Source organism: Chiloscyllium plagiosum, chromosome 22 (genome assembly GCF_004010195.1).
Source record: "Chiloscyllium plagiosum isolate BGI_BamShark_2017 chromosome 22, ASM401019v2, whole genome shotgun sequence".
Classification (NCBI taxonomy): Eukaryota; Metazoa; Chordata; class Chondrichthyes; order Orectolobiformes; family Hemiscylliidae; genus Chiloscyllium; species Chiloscyllium plagiosum.
The window spans coordinates 32,094,297-32,113,687 of NC_057731.1; the positions used below are offsets into that span (position 1 = coordinate 32,094,297).

Below are 19,391 nucleotides of genomic sequence, written 5' to 3' on the forward strand. Positions count from 1 at the left end.
TTGAAAGGCTAAATGATAAGATTATTACAATTAATGCATTAACATTTTGTTTTTTCAAGTGTTCCTAGCTTCTACGTCCTGCAAATAGAACCGATTGCATTTATTCTAGACATCTCCATGGCCTTCTCTAATGTTTTAGAAGAATGTTATTGTAAGGTTTTCTGGAATGTAGCCAAAAATAGAACCTATGTTCAGGTTCCCTCCTATCTTGTCAGTTGGGCATCTTTCTTCTAAACTGGTACTTTTCCTCAGAACCTGGACAAAAGCAACAGCTCTAAAGACAAGAGAAACGAGATGATTGAGCACAGTTGTAAACATACATTAAGGTTAGATTTCAAATCCAGCTCTGTCCCTTTGCACTAAAACTAACACTAATGCCCTGTGGATTGCTGCAGTTTGTCTCTGTTGTGAGTGCTAAAACCATAATGATCTGATGGGACTATCTTTTATCGTATTATTTTATAACTAAAGATTTAATATAAACTCCATGTTCATTAACCAGGAAGTGCTAAATGTCTTTGGTATTTTTCATATTGCACACTAGAAAAAAATATAATTTTTTTTCCTCCTGGTAAATGTTATAATAATAGGGAATTACACATTTTGTTCTGAGAATATATTTTTCATTGTTGTTACCAATGTGGTCTTGTCCCTAAATAGTTAAAGACCTAAACCCTACTTGCTGCTCATGGTGCAACTCTCGTGACAGGATGTGATAATACCAAAGGAATTCTACGTATGTACACATGACCCCATTCTGTCACCTCCAACTGCCAGATGTCACCCCAAATTATATATCCTTCGCCTTTCATCCAGTCTTAATAGTGTGAATTAATTGCTGTTTTTACTATCGACACCAACATGAGTGCATATTAGAATCACTTTTCTCAAAAAAAACTATCTTATTAAATTGGTCTAAGAAAATTCTTCAGTCTTTTCAGTATTTTAGGGTATATGGTTTTAATAGAAGCAACTTTCACTTGAGTAACGTTTACTACTTGTCCATTTCTCATTGCAATCTGTAACAGGCTAGGAATGTGCTGACTTTGTTTACAGAATTTGTTTGCAATCACAGCAATTAAAAAGTTGCTTCTTAAACTTGGAACGATGTGTTTGAAAATTGAATTCTAATTTATCCTAGACATTAACAAATTTTCATGAGTGTGAGACTGATAACTTTAATTTCCAGTGACGAGCTGGAAGGTTAACACAATGAGTTTTCAAGTTTCAGGACTTCCACTGCAACAAACAAAAGCACAATTGACTAACGCCTATTTGGCAGGTAACTTATACTTCAAAATACAGGAAGGTTTCCCTAATTTACTTCCAAAATGACCAAAACGCCCCCTCCAAATTAAAATGTATGTGTCTTCAAGTGGACGCTTTGATCTCCAGGAATCCATTCCAAGTTATTATTGGTCCTTGAAGTTTGCTTCACTCTCCCTTTCCAGTCAGGTAATCTCTAATCCGAGAAACCAGCTTTCAGTGCAAGTTTTACAATAGGTATTCTTTCTCTCTTGTGAAAGTTAGATGAATATTCGTGCTTCCTGTCATTTCTTACAAACTTGATCACTTCAGTATGGAACTAGCTCCCATCTGCAATGTACATGATGAACAACAGGGTCAGTATTTTCTCTAGTTCAGATGCAAGGCTAGCTGTCCGTCTGTGTCTCTCTTATTTTCTCTCTTTACAATGACTTGCTACAAACTCTTCCCTTGCCAAAGCCTATTTCAATGTCAACATTAATCCCGTGACATGTATCTAGTTGTGGAAATGCCCATTAGCTATCCTGTAGACTACCAGCTCCATTCTAGTTTGATATTAAATAGACAGCTTAATGTATAATCATTTATAAAACATTATATCACTGCCAATTCCCCTGTGAGTGCTGGAGACTAACACAGGTGTGAACATCTTACACCTCTCAACAAGTCTCTTGTTCCCACATGACCTCACTACTCCATTTCACCTTAAATTACATAACAGTCCTAAAAAAGAACTTGAAAATCTTATTTTTAAAATTTGCTCATGGAATGTGGGACTGCTGAATAGGCTAATATTTATTGCCCAACCGTTAATGACCGGAGAGTAGTTAAGAGTTGACCATGTTGCTGTGGCGCATGAAAGTTACATGTAGGCTGAACAAGGTAACAATGGCAGATTTCCTTCCCAGATGGATTTTTACAACAGTGGTTAATAGTGGCTAAATTGTTGCCTGTAGGCTGGCTTTTTGTTCCAGATTTTTGTTGAATTCAAATTGCACCATCTGCTATGCTGGGATTTGAACTTAGGTCCCAGAACATTATGCAAGGGGTTGTGTATTACTAGTCCAGTGACATTACTGCAACCTCACTGCTTCCCGTAGTACATATGACATTCAGTTTTGGAAATGTTTGCCTCACTTTATAAGAATTACACTATTTGCTTAGCTACAGTGCATGAAAGGGAAATTTTGGATTGCCAGGAATTTGTAGATACTTAGCTAAGCTTTCTAGATTTTGATACTTTTTTTTGAATAATCTTATGATTTCATCATAACTGATAGTTATTCTGATGCTTTTTGTTGTTTCACTTATGTAAGTAGTTGATTCAGTGTTAACCAAGAAAACAATTCAGTATAATCATGAACTTCTAGTCATGAGTTACTTGACATAATTGTGCAGTTGGGATTTTCAATTTTTTGAAAAGTCAGACTGATGGATTTATGGAGAGCTGCTGATGAAAACATCTTGTTAGCATTTATCCTGTTAATTTTTTCATGTCTTGTCAGTCCCTTGAAAATAATTACCAACTTAAATGCCTTGCATTCATTGGGGATACTGCACATGGTGCATGATTAGTAATCATATATATGAATGTAGTGTGGTTCACAATCTGAAAGGAAAAGAAAACCATCATGGGAGGTGAAGCTGTGGAAAAAGCTATGCCTGGATGACCTCCAGGAGTTTCAAATACCCTATAACAAACATTGACAGCATGTGTACTCCATGAGCCACAGTTGATGGTTTAGGTTAAAACACGTAATAAAAATTAGAACCAAATGTGCCAGAGTTGATTGTGCGACAGCCAAAGGATTGGTGGTATAGTCTGTAAACAAAAGAAACAAAAATTAGAAAAGTATGGATTTTCACCTAGAAATTGATTTGTTTCTTTAGTCATTTATAATACTGTATTTAACATATTGAGGAATACTTATTTTAAAATGTATTGATTAAATGGTTAAATAAATTTATGTTGAAAGACTTATCTCAGTGCCACTAGCAGGCCTGTAATGCATTCAAACAGATTTGGTTTCATATAAATTTCAATATAGAATCATAGCCCAGTACAGCTATACCTCTGTAATGATACTGCTTCACCTCACTCGCGGCTTTTGTTTGGGATAACTGCTATAATGTGAGCTTCTTACTGCTCTGTGTCTTTCATTATCTATAAGCTAGTCAATTTTATCAAATTACCCTATAATTTGCTTTTTCAATGTTGTCGTTCAGTTGACTATTGTATTTGCTTCAAATAATGTTTTTCAAAATAAGCATAATCCAAAATATTCCTTTCTGCTTTATGTACTATTCCTAATTTTAAGAGAGAAATTTGTCCAACCAAGACTTTGAAATGACACCCATTCATTCCTGATGATTTCAGGCTATTGATAATCACTGTAGGAAAGTTGGTGTGTATTGGGATCATGTTTGGTTTAATGGATGCATTTTTGTTTGGAAGTGTGCTGACTACGTCAGTGCAGATGTGCAATGAGCTGGCAGGACAAATCCTGACAGCATTTACTCTCCTGGGAAGTGGAATGCTTCACATTCAGCCAGTATTTTTCATTTAACAAAGGACAGGTAGATTTGAAAGTTGGCTGAATATGGGATTTACATTTTTGTTCTTTTGGAATTTGGGGTTGGGGTAGTCGTTCAACTGGTAAAACAGTAGATTTTCACTTGCTTTCTTTTACCACAATGTCAGGTCTTTTCTTGCAGTACATTTAGTGCAAGGTTCAAAGTACTCTCGGCTAAATGTTCAGTTGTATCTTTGAGCTCATAGGCTGCTGGTTTCTCCACTTCCTAAATTCTCTAAAAGCCTAAAATTTGAAATGTGTATTTCTTTACTGAACTTGCAAGATGTTTCATAATCCTGTGTCATTGTTAAATGGTTGATTTTATAATTCATAGAGATCGGTTTTAACTCTTGGGCAGGAACATGACCCAGTGAGAGGTCAGCCTGTCCAGGAACAAATGTGGGGAGGCCCAACTGATTTTTAAAGGCTGCGCATTGCTATCATGTTGCTGGCTCTGTACTAACCAAAACCGGCAAGGTAGTTGATGGCAAGCAGCTGCCTAGCCAATAAAAGTTTGCAACAGGAGGCAGCTACCTAGGACTGCAACGAATGGTCCCCACCACAAAGGTAGGCAGTAATTAGTGGGGATTCCAGAGGTGATGTCAGTCAGGTGAGGGGAAGCTGGATTATGGGAGGTCACCAGGTGTCTTGTGTGGCCAAGAGGACCATGTTAGCTTCTGACTCATGGAGAAACTGTCTGTTCTGACTCTAGCTTCATTTCCTGTTAGGTTTGGCCTTGCAAGAATGCCATCTAGGATCTCTCAAGCCTGTGGATAATACTGACTTCATGTCCTTGACACCTGGCCATTTTAAATTGCAGTTGGCATGTCAGAGTTGTAGGCAAATGGAAAAACCACCTGTTCCAATTTAACTGCATTTAACTCCCAAGTACATTTGTCACTAGACCGCAACATGTAAAATACCCCTTGATAAATGTATTTAATAAATACAGACACCATGCAACAGCGTAGTCTACAGATGTAGTCAGTTATACTGTATGGTGACACTGCGGATCATAGCCATGCCTTTTCTTCGCTGAAAAATACAGGTTTCTGCGGACTCTAGCTCCTCCATGAGTTCCAATACTCCTTTGGTGCGGATCACTACAAGACTGTCATCTACAGATGCACCAGTGCTAGCTGGAGTTTCAGAATATGAACTTCCAGAAGATCCAAAATGGGAGTTTTCACGGGACAAGTAAGTACCCACTGCAATATTTTCCCAATTGTTTCCTGACTGTCAAATACATTTAATTTAAACTTAAAAGTGCCAGATGTTTGCTTTACTCAGTTGCTGTGTAATTAGAAGAACTTATAATGGGTAAGTTATTGAAGGGGATTCTGAGAGACAGGATCAACATGCATTTGGAAAGGCAAGGACTGATTAGGGATACTCAGCATATCTTTGTGTGTGTGTGTCTTGCATATTAGATTCTGTTTTTGAAGAGGTCACCAAGAAGATAGAGTGGTAGATATTGTCTAAATGGCCTTCGACGAGGTTCCACATGCAGACTGGTTCGTAAGTTTAGATCATATAGGACCCAGATAGGAGATCATATAGGGAGAGCTAGCCAATTAAATGCAAAATTGACTCATCGGTAGGAGACAGGGGGTGGTGGCAGAGGGTTACTTTTCAGCCTGGAGGCCTGTGACCAGCAGTGTGCCACAACGATCAGTGCTGGCTCCACTGCTTTTAGTCAGTTATTTAAAACAATTTGGAGAAGATTATAGGAGGCATGGTTTTAAGTTTGCGGATGACACCAAAATTGGTGGTATAGTGGACAGTGAATAAGGCTATCCAAGAGTACAGTGGGACTTTAATCAACTGGGCGAGTGGGCCGAGGAATGGCAGATGGAGTTTAAGTCAGATAAATGCGAGGTGTTACAATTTGCTAAAAAACCAGGGCAGGACTTCTACACTTAAAGGTAGGCCCTGGGGAGTGTTGTTAAACAGAGGGTGCTAGGGGGTTAGGTACATAGTTCCTTGCGAGTAGTGTTACAAGTAGACAGGCTGGTGAAGGTGTTTGGCGCACTTACCATCATTGATCAGAGCATCGATTACAGGAGCTGGGACATCATGTTACAGCTGTATAATGGTGTGGAGGTGCTGATGTTAGACTGGGGTGGACAAAGTTAAAAATCGCACGACACCAGTCTATAGTCCAGCAGGTTTATTTGAAAGTACAAGCATTTGGAGTCCTGCTCCTTCACAGTGTACAACAGCTGTATAAGACATTGGTACGGCCACTTTTGGAGTACTGTGATACAGAATGGATGTTATTAAACTGGAAAGGGTGCAAAAAAGATTTACAAGAATGTTACTGAGACTGGAAGGTTTGATTTGTAAAGAGAAGCTGGACAGGCTCAGATTTTCTCACTGTAGCATAGGAGTCTGAGGGATGACCTTATAGAAGTTTATAAAATCATGAGGGGCATTGATAAGGTGAATAGCCGAAGTCTTTTCACCACGGTAGGGGGAGTCCAAAACTAGATGGCATAGATTGAAGGTGAGGGGAGAAAGATTTAAAAGGGACCTGACTGGCAACTATTTCACACACGCGGTGATGTGTATATGGAACGAGCTGCCAAAGGAAGTGGTAGAGGCGGGAAAATTACATTTGAAAAAACATTTGGACAGGTATATGAATTGGAAAGGTTTAGATGGATATGGGCCAAATGCGGGCAAGTGGGACTAGTTCATTTTAGAAAACCTGTTCAGCATGGATGAGTTGGTCTGAAGGGTCTGTTACTGTGTTGTATAACTCTATGATTTGTATTCAGAAGACTGCTAGTAACATTGGGAGTTTTCCAAGGTTCATGTCTCCATACCTTTTCATAGCCATTTTTATGAAGAAAAATGAAAAGACTTAGATAAATGTCACACCTGTCATGTCCTCAGGACAATCCAAAGCTTTTCACAGCTAATCATTATGTTTGAGATAGAGTGCTTACTGTTAACAAACATTACAGCCAATCTGTATGCAACAAAGTGAGACGTGATTGTTTTTGTTGTATTTGTTGAGGGAGTTTTATTGATCACACCACACCCCTGCTCCCTTCCTCAATGAATAGTCCTATTTTGAATCTTGTACATGTGCTAGGGAAAGTGGTCAGCCCTCCGTTTCACATCTCTTGAAAACAATGGCATCTCTGAGGATGCAGCACTCCCACGTTATATTTTGAAGAGGCAGCTGAGGTTATTATTCCAGTCCTGGATTGGGATTTGAACCTGTAATCTTCTGACTCAAGTTACAGATAACCTGTTTTTATTTTAAAGTATCTCAGTTTTTATGCTCATCACAATGAGAGTAGGTTGCAGAAAATTTCACAGTCCAAAACCAGTCTAATTCCTCAAATACCAAATATAATGACAGTTATTCACAGCTCCTCCCTTTGTTGGAGACCTCGTCACCATTGAGCCAATTTGACATTTAGCTTTCAACACCAGTGTATCCTAGTGTCTACCTGAGGGAGATTGCCTAATTTGTGTAGAATGACACTTTGTTTTTGCTGTGAGGTAAAGGCTTCTGGGAACAGTGCTGGTCTTTTAAAATAATTTTGCTTAAAATAGCCAAGTAGTAAATAAAGTCAGAAAGCCTTAAACTAGTCTGCCTGGAATAAATTGGAATCATTCTGTTCGTAGAGGCTTCGCAGAAGTAGAAGGAAATTGGGTAGAGTAATATGCAAATATCAAAGGTAGTAAGTTCTGAACGTTTGCTTAGAGCTCAATTCTAAATGTTGAGTGATTTGCCAAGGCTGGGGAAAATAAAGGAAAATAATTCCACAATCTTATATTGGCTGTTACAGAAGATGCTAAACTGTTACTTAGACCAATGACCAGCTCACCTTTTCTTCCTTACCTAAAATGTCATAAAACTGTTATGACTCTCGGCCAGGCTGCCAATTTTATGTTATGATCCCTATCAATCAACAAATTATCTTACAAGCTGGTTAGGGACTAATAACCTTTACTGTTAAAGTGTCAAAAAGTGATATCCAGTGGACTTAGGAAGAGAACAAAACCACACAATTCCATGGTTTTGAACAAACAGTAAACTTGACAACACAATCTACAGTGCACATATGCAACTTAGGTTTAGCACTCAACTAACATGCGGTGAACAGAGACATGCTATGATCAAACAGTCCACTGCATACATCAAATATCAAATGTAACCAGGGCAGACCTGACTGACTTGTGAGTAATAACAGACTTCAAGATGTTAATGTTACAATGGGTATTCAAATCTCACTAACTTCATGAGTGCTGACAATTCTTCAATTTTGCTGATCTGCCCTTGAAACTCCCTCCCAAGGGCCGTCCTGATCTGGACTGCCTGATTGCTCTGATTTGGTCAATCACCCCTCTGTCCAGGGTTCATGCATTTTCCTGAACTTAAAAATGCCCTCCAGTACCCATTCGCAAGCATTACTGTAGCTCTGCAATAGCTCACTTTAGCGAGCCACTCCTGCCCCTTGGCTTTGACCTCGAACACTCTGTTACAACAAAAAGATACTTGAGATTTTCAACAGGCACACCTCACCTGTGCTGAAGTGTTCTTGCTCATCGACTTCTTCCACGCTTTTCATGGGTTTTCCCAATTGGGAACCAGTGAACTTCCCACTTTCTCAGTTTCTGAGGATGACTTTTGAGTCCTGACTCCAACTCTTAGCTTCCTACTAAATGCTAGAACTTATTTCTTGTATTTGTTCTAACAGCACAAATCTATCCAACTACTCTTAGGACATGGAACTGTACAGCACAGAAATAGGCCCTTCAACCCACAAAGTTATGCCAAATATGATGTCAAATTAAACTAATTCCTTCTGCCTGTCCTGATCCCTCCATTCCTTACTATTGACTTACTGAGATCTCATGCACAGAACCTGAGTTGTTCAGCTGCCTTCTCAGCAGTATACCTATCTGTTGCATTCCTGAAACTGTAGTCTGTGTCTCCTTCCTCTAATAAAATGTGTCCCATTAGTTGTCCAGTGGCCTCTGAACTATTTGAGTGACCTACAGCCCCCTGTCCTATTCCTGGACAAAATTGAATATTGCAACTTAACAACTGTTGAAAGAGTGTGCACTGAATGTTGTGTTTCACAGCGAATGCTGGCTTGCTCAGTACAATTGGAGATAACTAGAGCGTTTCATCGCATAAATCTGTAAAGAAGTGCAGTTACATGCCAGCTTTTTTTTTGAAGATGTGTTTAATCTTTTTTAAAAAAATGTTAATATGAATTATATTTGTGACCGTCTAATCATTTTTGTTTTGATACATTGAATGAGAAACATTAATGGCACTGGAGGTTTCAGCCTATTGTTGGGCCTACTCTCTCTCTCCTGTTTTCCACTGACCAGCATGTTATAGTAGCTGCAGAGGATTGAGGGCATAAAGTGGGCAATAATTGTCCACTGAAAGGCCTGAGTGAGCCGATGGATGTGCAGCCTAGTGGATGTATCCCTCTATAATATGGATTGGGGTAGAAAGGCAGCGAGGTTGTGGACTTGCCAACCAACATCATAAACAGATGCCCCACTCCACTAGATTCAGGGGGAGAGCGTAAAATACAGCTCCTAGACTGAGCACTGTGCCATGTAGGTAATCAAACCTGGGTTTTCCAGTCAGTAGTGTCAAGGATCAGGGCACTGAAATCACCGAGTGTTTTGAATATTGATAGTTTGAGCAAGTTCCATTCCTGAGCAGGTATTTTTGGGCAGCATTCAAGACAATGACTGATCCAATCAATGTCATTTGTATGGCTCTGAGATGAAATGGAGGGAGGTAGAGTTGTGTAGTTTAAAGAACTGACCTCCTAAATGTGCTTTGAGAACAGTATGAAAATAATTTTAATTTTAACAATTGCCTTGTCTTATTTTTAAAGTTGTACAGTTGGAGTGAGAAAATTCTCCATGGGGGAAACAAAGTATGCAGTCTTCTTGGTCTTTTTGTTCCCAGCAAGTATTTCAATTAAATTAGATGGCTCTAAAAAGCAGAGTGCTCTAATTAATGCCTGCATTATTCTGGTCACTGCTGCAGTCTGTGAACCTACTTGTTGCCTAGAAGCCTCGGGGGACGTACTAAACGTGGAAAATTTTAGTGCATCAACATTTAAGAAAACAGTGGTTAACACTAATGTAGGTGGAGCAGGCTTGCAATGAAAGAGAGCTTTGAGTTAGTTATTAGATCTCGGGCACATTTCTAGCACAATGAAAGGATTGTAGAATTCTGGTAAATACACTATCTAGTGGAACTTAAATTGACCACCTGCAAATGTCAATGTTTGTATAGCATCAATGTTTAAAAATGCAATACAAACTACCAGACCTTAAGTGATGTTGGCTCAGTAAAATTTAGATGTTCATTGGGATTAAAAGATGCATGCTTTATGGCAACATAGCGAACTGATAGTTTTAAAATATAATTGTAAGTTAAACTGAGCCTCCAAATGCCTATTCTAAATTGTACACCTGTAAAGCACGAAAATGGTAGATGTTACTCTAAGTGGATGACTTAGATCGTCAGTGCTTTCCTCGGAAATTCTGGCAACAAGTTAAGGTGCTGTGCAAATTCCCTAATTGATAGAGGGAGCACTGGTCTTTTGGCTATGCAAGACATTGAAGTTTCCATTTCTGTAAAACTTTATAAGCCAAACAATGTCTTAAATCCAATTGTGCCAACCTTCTGTTGTCATGTGCAGGCTGACACTTGGAAAACCTCTTGGGGAAGGCTGCTTTGGACAAGTTGTGATGGCAGAAGCTGTAGGAGTTGACAAAGATAAGCCTAAAGAACCAATCACTGTGGCTGTGAAGATGCTGAAAGGTAACGAGCAAAGTTTAGATCGCATTTACTTAGTTCTGCAGGTGGAGGGGAGGTCAGAGTTTCAGAATCCTGCATTTATTTGGCATGTGTAAAATGTTTTGACTAATTAGATGAACAGTTGTAAGAAATTCAAAGGAATCAAACTTAACAAACTTCAGAATTCCTACACTAACTAGATAGTGGTGTGATTTTTTTTAGAACTTTCAGAAGGATTCTGGCCTGTTTTTGTATTTTGTATATTATTGAATCAGTGAATGAGATGCACAATCAATAAAATGTGTCCTCAATCAAATGCTAATTTCAGAGTGAAAATAGCATTAGTATTAATTTCTGAATTAATTGAGTTACTTGTTCTTTTAAGTTTTAACCAAGTTGAAATATTGAATTCAATCTTCTCAGATGATGCCACAGAAAAAGATCTCTCGGATCTTGTTTCTGAGATGGAAATGATGAAAATGATTGGAAAGCACAAGAATATAATCAACTTGCTAGGAGCCTGCACGCAAGATGGTAAGGAGAGAACCAGCCAAGCTGAACACAACCCCTATGAAAAGTAGAAATATCATGGTTTCTGCAGACAGTATCAAAGCGGAATAGAACGGGAGTTCATTGCTATGACTCCTGGTTTTTGCCAGCTTTCCTAACATAAACAAATGGAGATTAAATTAGGGAGGAACACAGCAATGTTATGTAAAGCACCGTACCTAACAATTGCGCTTTCTAGACTAGATACTGAAATCAACACAGACCTGAGAACAGTTCACTGACTTTCCCTCTTGAAGAATTATGTCATAAAATGTGGAGGGAACACAAACAGCAAGGTTCACATGTTCAACAGGAAGTTCTGTAAAATTCAGCCCTTGGTTTCTTTAAAGTGTGGAATTGATTGTGTTTTTAAGTGCTCCATAGAGACCGGTAATTTTTAAGAAGGCATTTAAACTCATGGTTGATGACATGACAAGAGTTGCTGCGAAAAAAAAACTCGCAAGGACTCCTTATTAAATACTGTTTTTGTACACAATTTATCCTTTAAACTACAAAACCAGAATTTCTAACACAATCAAAGAAAACGCTCTCAGGTATATGATCCCTAAAACATCATTTGATTTTCCTAGAATTAAAGCAGAATGACTTTTGGATCCTGAGGGTTTACTTTCAGTTTTTTTTAAATTGTTTGTGGGATGTGGGTGCCACAGGCTGGGCCAGCATTTATTGCCTGTCCCTAGTTGCCCTTAAGGAGGTGATGGTGAGCTACTTTCTTGAGCCACTGCAGTCCGTAATGCCATAGTGCTGATGTGGAGGGAGTTCTAAGATTCTGTCCCAGTAACACCAAAGCTATTTCCACCTGGATAGCGACAGAGAGTGAGAGAGAGAGAGACAGAGCACACATGAACTGAACAGTATTTCACAGTGAGTTTTTCTGGATAATTCTTGTTCTAGCTAATGCAAGGCAAATCTTCCAGTCTCATTCAATCTATCGCATGCTCTCTGTCTGTCTCTGTTGCTGTCCCCTTTGTAACCTTTGCTTTCCTGGGACTTCGAAGAATTAGTCTATCCACTGCTAACACATCTACCACACAGGTACCTACCATTATCATTAAGTGTAAGCATCTCGCACCTTCCCAGTAAAATAATTTGGTCCTCTTTTAATTTCAAGCAATCAAACCAGGCAGAATTTAGAACAAATAACGTGACCTCCTTCATTTTACCCTAAGTTAATGACTCAGTCTCATAACTTCATTCTTAGATCTCATAATTGTAATATTATTGATATTATTGTATGCATTCCCATTGAAGTGCAAAAGATAGGATTCAGTACAAGTAAAGAGAAAAAAGTTACAATTGGAAAGTTACACTAGATTTGGACGAATAGAAATGCTAATTAGCTTCCTGTGGCCTTCCATTGTTTTCCATTTCTGTTTGACTTTATCTGTTGAAAGTGGCTTCTATTGAATTGAGATGAATTTTGTACAATGGTAGTAAATGGAAAGAAATCCTAATTACTACACAGCTTTCCCAAATATTGTTAGTGTCTTTGTGTTCTCTTGTTTAAGCTCTCAGGTCTCACTACAGAATCCTCATGAGCTCAGTCACAAGTTGTAGGAAGTTCTGGAAAAAAAATGTAACTTCAATGTACAGGATAAGCTAGTGCTCATCTCCTGACCGTCCATAATAAATTCAGTTTGGTTGGGCAAAAATTAGTTCAGTTATTCAAGGGGGGGGTTAAACATGACTTCTGTCCCAGTTTGTCTTTTAATCTCAGTCAATTTGCATTAGGATACTAAAAATACGAGTAGTGTGTTTGAATATTTTTCCAGTGCGAACGTTAGAGTATGATTGTATATATATGTTCTCTTTGTGCATATTTATCATGGTGCCTGTTCTGTGCAGGTCCATTGTATGTCATTGTAGAATTCACAGCCAAAGGCAACCTGCGTGAGTACCTGCGTGCAAGGCGGCCCCCTGGTATGGAATATAATTTTGATGTAAACCGTGTATCTGATGAACAGTTAACGTTCAAAGACCTCATATCCTGCACTTATCAAGTGGCAAGGGGCATGGAATACTTGGCTTCACAAAAGGTATGTAGCCTTGAAGAGGACAAAGTCCGTTGAATTGCAAATGTATGTAAATATTAGATAAATGAATACAAATTTACAAAGTTTGTTTTTTTGCGTAATATAGATCTTCACCTGATTTGACAGCAAGCAGCATATCAAACTCTCTAAATATTGTGAAGAAGCTAAATGTTTATATGAAAAGTGTTAACCCTGAAAGCTGGAATGGCATTGTTGTGCTGTTCAAATTGTTCCTTGCTAAAACTTGGAGAATGCGGAAAAGATGGAAGACTGTGTTTGATTGTTGCACTGATATTTTGTTTTACATGGCCACAGGATTGATTCATTACTGATCATCTGTGAAACTTAAATTTGAATCCAATCTGGCAAAACTGAAATGGCTGTCTTACTGGCATTAGCTACACATTAGTTTTGGCCTAATTCCCATTGACAGTCCATGCTCTGAAAACTGATCCTAATAGAATTCATAACTTAGTAGAACCTTCTGAAAAGGTACAAGGTTGTAAAACTGTGGAACTGAATCATCGGGCGAAGAAAAGGGGTTGAGGTTCTTACTTTTTAATGAACCACATAACTTCCTCTCACCGCTGAAATAATAAATTCCTTTATTGTCCTACACCATCCTAAATACTGCATCACATGTCATTCCTTACCTTTTCTCTTGTACTCAATGTTACTTGTAGCCCTCGCTTTCCCACACCCCACTTCTTTGGCCGAAAAAACCAGTGTAGCAGCAGCAGCAAGTTTCTAGGCCTTGCTTTCCAGCATAAAGTATTTCTTTTTATTTCAGTGTATTCACCGAGACTTGGCAGCTCGAAATGTTCTTGTTACAGAAAATAATGTAATGAAAATAGCAGATTTTGGACTAGCTCGAGATGTCCACAATATTGACTACTACAAAAAGACAACGAATGTGAGTTTAATTTTGGTTATACAGTAACTGCGGCATTTTGCCATCTTTGCCTTTATTACAGTTTTCATTTTAGTATCAAGCACATCAGGGGGTAGATTTATTCCCTGCAGATTTCTGCATGTTAAGTTCCTCATTTGAGTCATCCCACCAGTCACTCTGGGAGGTGCTATTGCAGAGGTTAGTGGTGAAATTCTCCTAATGAGTATGGACAGGAAGAATTTCACCCCTTAGGTGTTTCTGCACTAGGAGAGAGTGCATTGGCCTCTGTCAGAAGACATTATCTACTAGCAGCTGCCTCCTGAGAACACTTTTTTTGGCTTTCTTGAAGAGGGATATATTGAGAGAGACGACCATGAAAGGCTACTAAACCACTAACGTCTCAGTTTCTTTCCAGTGGATTATTAAGGATAATGTTAAATCCTCCCTGTTTTCGACTTTTTCTCCACATTTTTCAAGCTTGGATGCACTCTTGCAAAATTGTGAAGAAACAATTACAATTTTTAATTCAAAAGAAGCCAGAATGCCTATAAAATTGCAGTCAAGGTCACTGAAATAGTGACTGCCATATTTATAGTGATTTTATTACCATGGAGTTCCACTTGACCAGTTATCTGATGAAATCTATAAACTATTGAAGTAAAACCTTCTTTACTACACAGCCTTACGCAACTGTTTTGGCTACAATACAGTAACAGAAAAAAACTGTACTGAGCTGTTTTACTCTTTATGGACATTTGATTTGTAATACTTTATTCTATTCATTGGTATTTTGCTGAACTGACTAAACGGCGAGACTGCCATCAGTAAGTCAAGGCTTAATGTTTTTCTCTTCCTTCAACGCAGCCTTTACCTCCATTTGCTTTCTACAGGATTATGTAATACAGTTCTCCCTTACTGTGCACCCTCCCATGACAAGTTTCTGCCTTGCTTATACCTGTTGTTGCAGCAACTTGGACATTGCAAATGAGGTCTGTCCAGTGGGGTTTGAGTAAGAGGGTGCCTTAGGTATAATATGTGTCTTGAGTAATTTTAGAATTGGTGTAAATATGGCAGAAACTTTTCTCTACAATGAGAGAGAGAGCACTCCATTTAATTGCATCATCCTGCAAAAGATCAGTTGAAGGGAGGAAAAAAAACACTAAGCTGAATTACCAACAATGTCAGGTGTTGGCATTGGCTCACTGATAGCAATCTCTCCCTTTCATCAGAAATTTTGGTTAAAATCCATTCTCAGACACTTGACTATAAAATCCAGCTGGTACTTCAGTGTAGTACTTGGGGAAAACTGCAGTGCTAGATAGGCCATCTTTCAAATAAGACATCTGCCCATTCAAATCAATACAAAGATCTATGATTATATTTAAAGATAAACGTGAGCATTCTATCAGCATCCTGCACAATATTATCTATTGACTGTTGCCATTAAAACAGGTCATATGGTGTATAAATTGGTGCCTGTGATCCCCAAATTCCCTGGATGTGCCACTGCAATAATATCTTAGAGTAAGTGTTAAGTCATCTCTCATCTACAAAATTGATTGATATAAGAGAAATGGAAGTGAATATCCATTTTAAAATATTAAAATAAGTATACATTCTGGATACCTTAAAAGTTGAAATTAGTTTACAATTGCTGATATTTGCAGCTAAGTAGATTTCTGCAAGCTGCATTGCCCTTGTCATGACCTGGCCGCAAGCTGCAGGGACAGCATCATTGGAATAATTGAGGCAGGTGACCCATGCCTATTGAGGCACAGCAGAGGCACCAATCCTGCTGTGCTGTCGGAATCTCTGAGACGAAAGCATTAGTGAGCAGAGAAGATCAAAGCAGGAAAATAAAACTTTCTCCACAGGGAACTGTGACTGGCATTTTGGGATTGATTAACTCTGTGCACGGCCCTATATGTGCTCCCATCGGAGCATCCTCTTCCACTCTGCCTAAATTCTGTTGGTAAAAGGGCTGTTAACTGTTGCTCCTGACCTGTTGAATGAACTAGCTTTAAGATAAGATACCAGAGTAGACCTTCAATCTGAGTGTTGAGAATTGAGTAGGCTGATTTGCACCTCAAATCTACTTCCTTGCCATCCGTGCAAGTTCTTTAATATACATTTCTTCACAAAGGTATTTCAATCTTAGACTTGAATATTTAATTTAACATTCTTGGTCTTTTGGCATATATTTAAGATTTACACTAGCTTTACTGCAGGTTAACTGCCTCCTGATTTTACTCCTGACTGGCTTAAGTCTATTTTTGCAATAATCCCCTTTTTGTATTGCTGAAATATTTTTGATTGTATGACCTAGGGTCGACTGCCAGTGAAATGGATGGCGCCAGAAGCTCTTTTTGACAGAGTCTACACTCATCAAAGTGATGTGTAAGTACTGATGACTCCAACAAATAAAAATATGCTTTCTTCCTTTTAATGATCTATTTACAATAGTCATTTGTCAATGCTGCCAGGACATGTGTAATTGACACAAATTCTGCTGATTTCTTTGTGCGGTTTTGTAAACAATGAAAAATGAGAATATCATATTGATAAATATTCAGATTACCTCGTCTGACACTGATATGTACAATTAAATAATTGAAAATGATTTTAGCTTAACAATTCCGGCACTACGGCATGTGGTTCAGTGGGTAGCACTGTTGCCTCACCGTGCCACTGATCTGGATTCAGTTCCACCCACAGGCGACTGACTGTGTGGAATTTGCACATTCTCGCCATGTCTGTGTGGGTTTCCTCCAGGTGCTCCAATTTCCTCCCACAGTCCAAAGATGTGCAGCTTAGGTGGATTGGCCATGTTGAGTTTCCCCATAGGATCCAGGGAGTCCAGGCTAAGTGGATGAACCATGGGAAATGCAGGTTTACAAGGATAAGGTGAGTCTAGGTGGAATACTCTTTCGAGGGTCAGTGTGGACTCAATGGGTCAAATGGCGTACTTCCACACTGTAGGGATTCTATAAATGTTGTTTTCTTGTCCACAAATGTAAAAACAGAAGGCAATTTTTATTGCGTCTATAAACTTGGATTTGATAGTTTATGCAAATCTAAGAGCGGGTATAAAAGTTTGCTCAGAGAAACATTCCTACACTGATGCTCTCTTAGTTAGATTTCTTGAAGCTCAGCATCTACGTACTGTCTCTCTCATGATATCTTAAATCCTTTACCCTGGAAGCAGAATCATATATCATATGTCCTGTTTTCTGTGGAACTCAGTGCCACCCTGTCTCTGACCCAATTGAGTCCGCAGCAAGAAGGCCACCAATTTAAGCCCTTGCGTGATCGATGCCCACTTAATGCACAAATGCCCACTCAAAGGACTCATTCTGCCACCACTGCTATTGCCAGGCGGCAAGCATGACATATGTGGGACTGCTTGGCAAACTCATTCAGATCCAGCATCAGAACGTTTAGGGGAGTGTGGGGCAGCCTTCTGGAAACAAGGCAACACAGGTACCTCCCTGTCTCTGTAGCCAGAAACTGAAGCCCAATTGCTGCCTCCATGCGATTCTGCCCAGGGTTTTACCATTCTTAAAAAAGGGCAGGGGGGGGTCAACTCACTAACGTTTGTTCAGGCAACTACTTAAATAGTGCTGCATTGAGGCCTCAGCAGAGCAAGTTGAGGAATATGTAGATCAGAAGCATGAAAGGAGATCTAACCGAAGTGTCGAACACTGAAAAATTGTCACTGGATCTTCTTTTTGTACATTCATTCACGCATGAGGTTGTCACTGTCTAGGCCAACATTTATTGCCCAGAGAGCAATTACATGTCAATCACATTGCTGTGGGTCCTGAGTTACATTTAGGCCAGACCAGGTAAGGATGGCACTTTCCTTCCTAAAGGACATTAGTGAACTAGATGGATTTTTATTGCATTCAAGTTCCACCATCTGCCATGGCAGCATTTGAACCTGGGTATCCAGGACATTACCTTGGTCTGTGGAGTAACAGTCAACAACACTGTTACTAATCTACCTAAAGCACGTTGAGAAATTAAATTGTAAACTAACCTGGTTACTGTAGGAGGTTTTACTGGAGTTCACAGACATCGGGCCGAAGAATGAATTTACTGTTGTCTGTCCAGCACATACTTCATCCTGTCAGTAACCTACACTTGTTAATCTTTGGATTTCACATTGAAGAGCTCAATAGCTTCTTGTCTGATCTGGACTGTCAGCAAGTCCTGTAGCTTTTAAATACATGAGACCTGCGTAACTCACTGAGGAAGTGGGATATCAAGTTGATTTTTTTTTTAAACAAACACCTGATTGTTTTAAGAAAAAGGAATCATACCTGGCTGTGGCTTAAAACTCCAGTGGGACTCATTTGCTGTTTAATAAAAATGCAAGTGCTGAATTCTGTTGTGTTAATTTAAGGAAGGAAGGCAGTGTAACCGGAGGCCAAATAAAATTGTGATTTGGATTTCTTAGTGAAAATATGAGTAAATAGAATCATCACTAATGCCCGAAACGTCTATTCTCCTGTTCCTTGGATGCTGCCTGACCTGCTGCGCTTTTCCAGCAACACATTTTCAGCTCATCACTAACCCAGTCAAACTGTCAAATCATGAAGCACTCAACTGAGATGCCGTAACTGGTCTACTTTGGTCACAGTGCATAAAGCATTGTGGTATGGTACTGCATAATAGAGAGTATGAATTTCCAGGTTTCAATCACTGATTTATGGTGCTATCAGAATGGGCATGAGAAATGGTCTCAACATCTCTAAGCTTGATAACCGATACGTTATTGATCTCTTGGGGTAGGGTTTAACGTGCCCTCACTACTGATGTGTTTGAAGATGGGGTTAAACCTAGCAGGCAACTGGCCCACTCCCCACCTTCCTTCTCCTTCCCCACCGTAAATTTATCAGCAGCTGGAGTGAATCAGGTGACCTGCTCTCCAGTAGCTCAGTTAATGCCAATACAAGCAGCTCATACTGCAACCTCTAGGAATTAACTGGCAGGAGAGAGGGTCATGTCAAACAGCCAGCTTAACCCGAACGAATCTCCCAAACACTTTTCAAATCCTGGTCCAATGCAGGACACTTCCATCCCCTCCTGATAGCACTACTGCTCCCCATGGAATTGCTGCTGGCCTCTGATGACTTGCAGAACTCCAAGTCAGGATTTCCTGTATAGATCCCATCTCCTGGCTATTATTGCCAGTCAGTCATTAGACGGTTACTCTTGTTATAAAATAAACATTTTATAACAGCAAATTAGATTCC

General features: G+C 39.2%; 1 protein-coding gene across 1 annotated transcript in view; it reads left to right on the forward strand.

Annotated features, from left to right (window-relative positions):
* Positions 1–19,391, forward strand: part of LOC122561180 (fibroblast growth factor receptor 2-like) — a gene marked incomplete at its 5' end in the record, with an annotated part of 65,039 nt that overhangs the window by 39,010 nt on the left and 6,638 nt on the right. The window contains 6 exons of the mRNA XM_043712700.1: positions 4,888–5,036; positions 10,541–10,662; positions 11,062–11,172; positions 13,054–13,244; positions 14,032–14,154; positions 16,460–16,530. Of these exons, the coding sequence (XP_043568635.1) occupies positions 4,888–5,036; positions 10,541–10,662; positions 11,062–11,172; positions 13,054–13,244; positions 14,032–14,154; positions 16,460–16,530 (767 nt within the window). The remainder of the gene's footprint in view (positions 1–4,887; positions 5,037–10,540; positions 10,663–11,061; positions 11,173–13,053; positions 13,245–14,031; positions 14,155–16,459; positions 16,531–19,391) is intronic.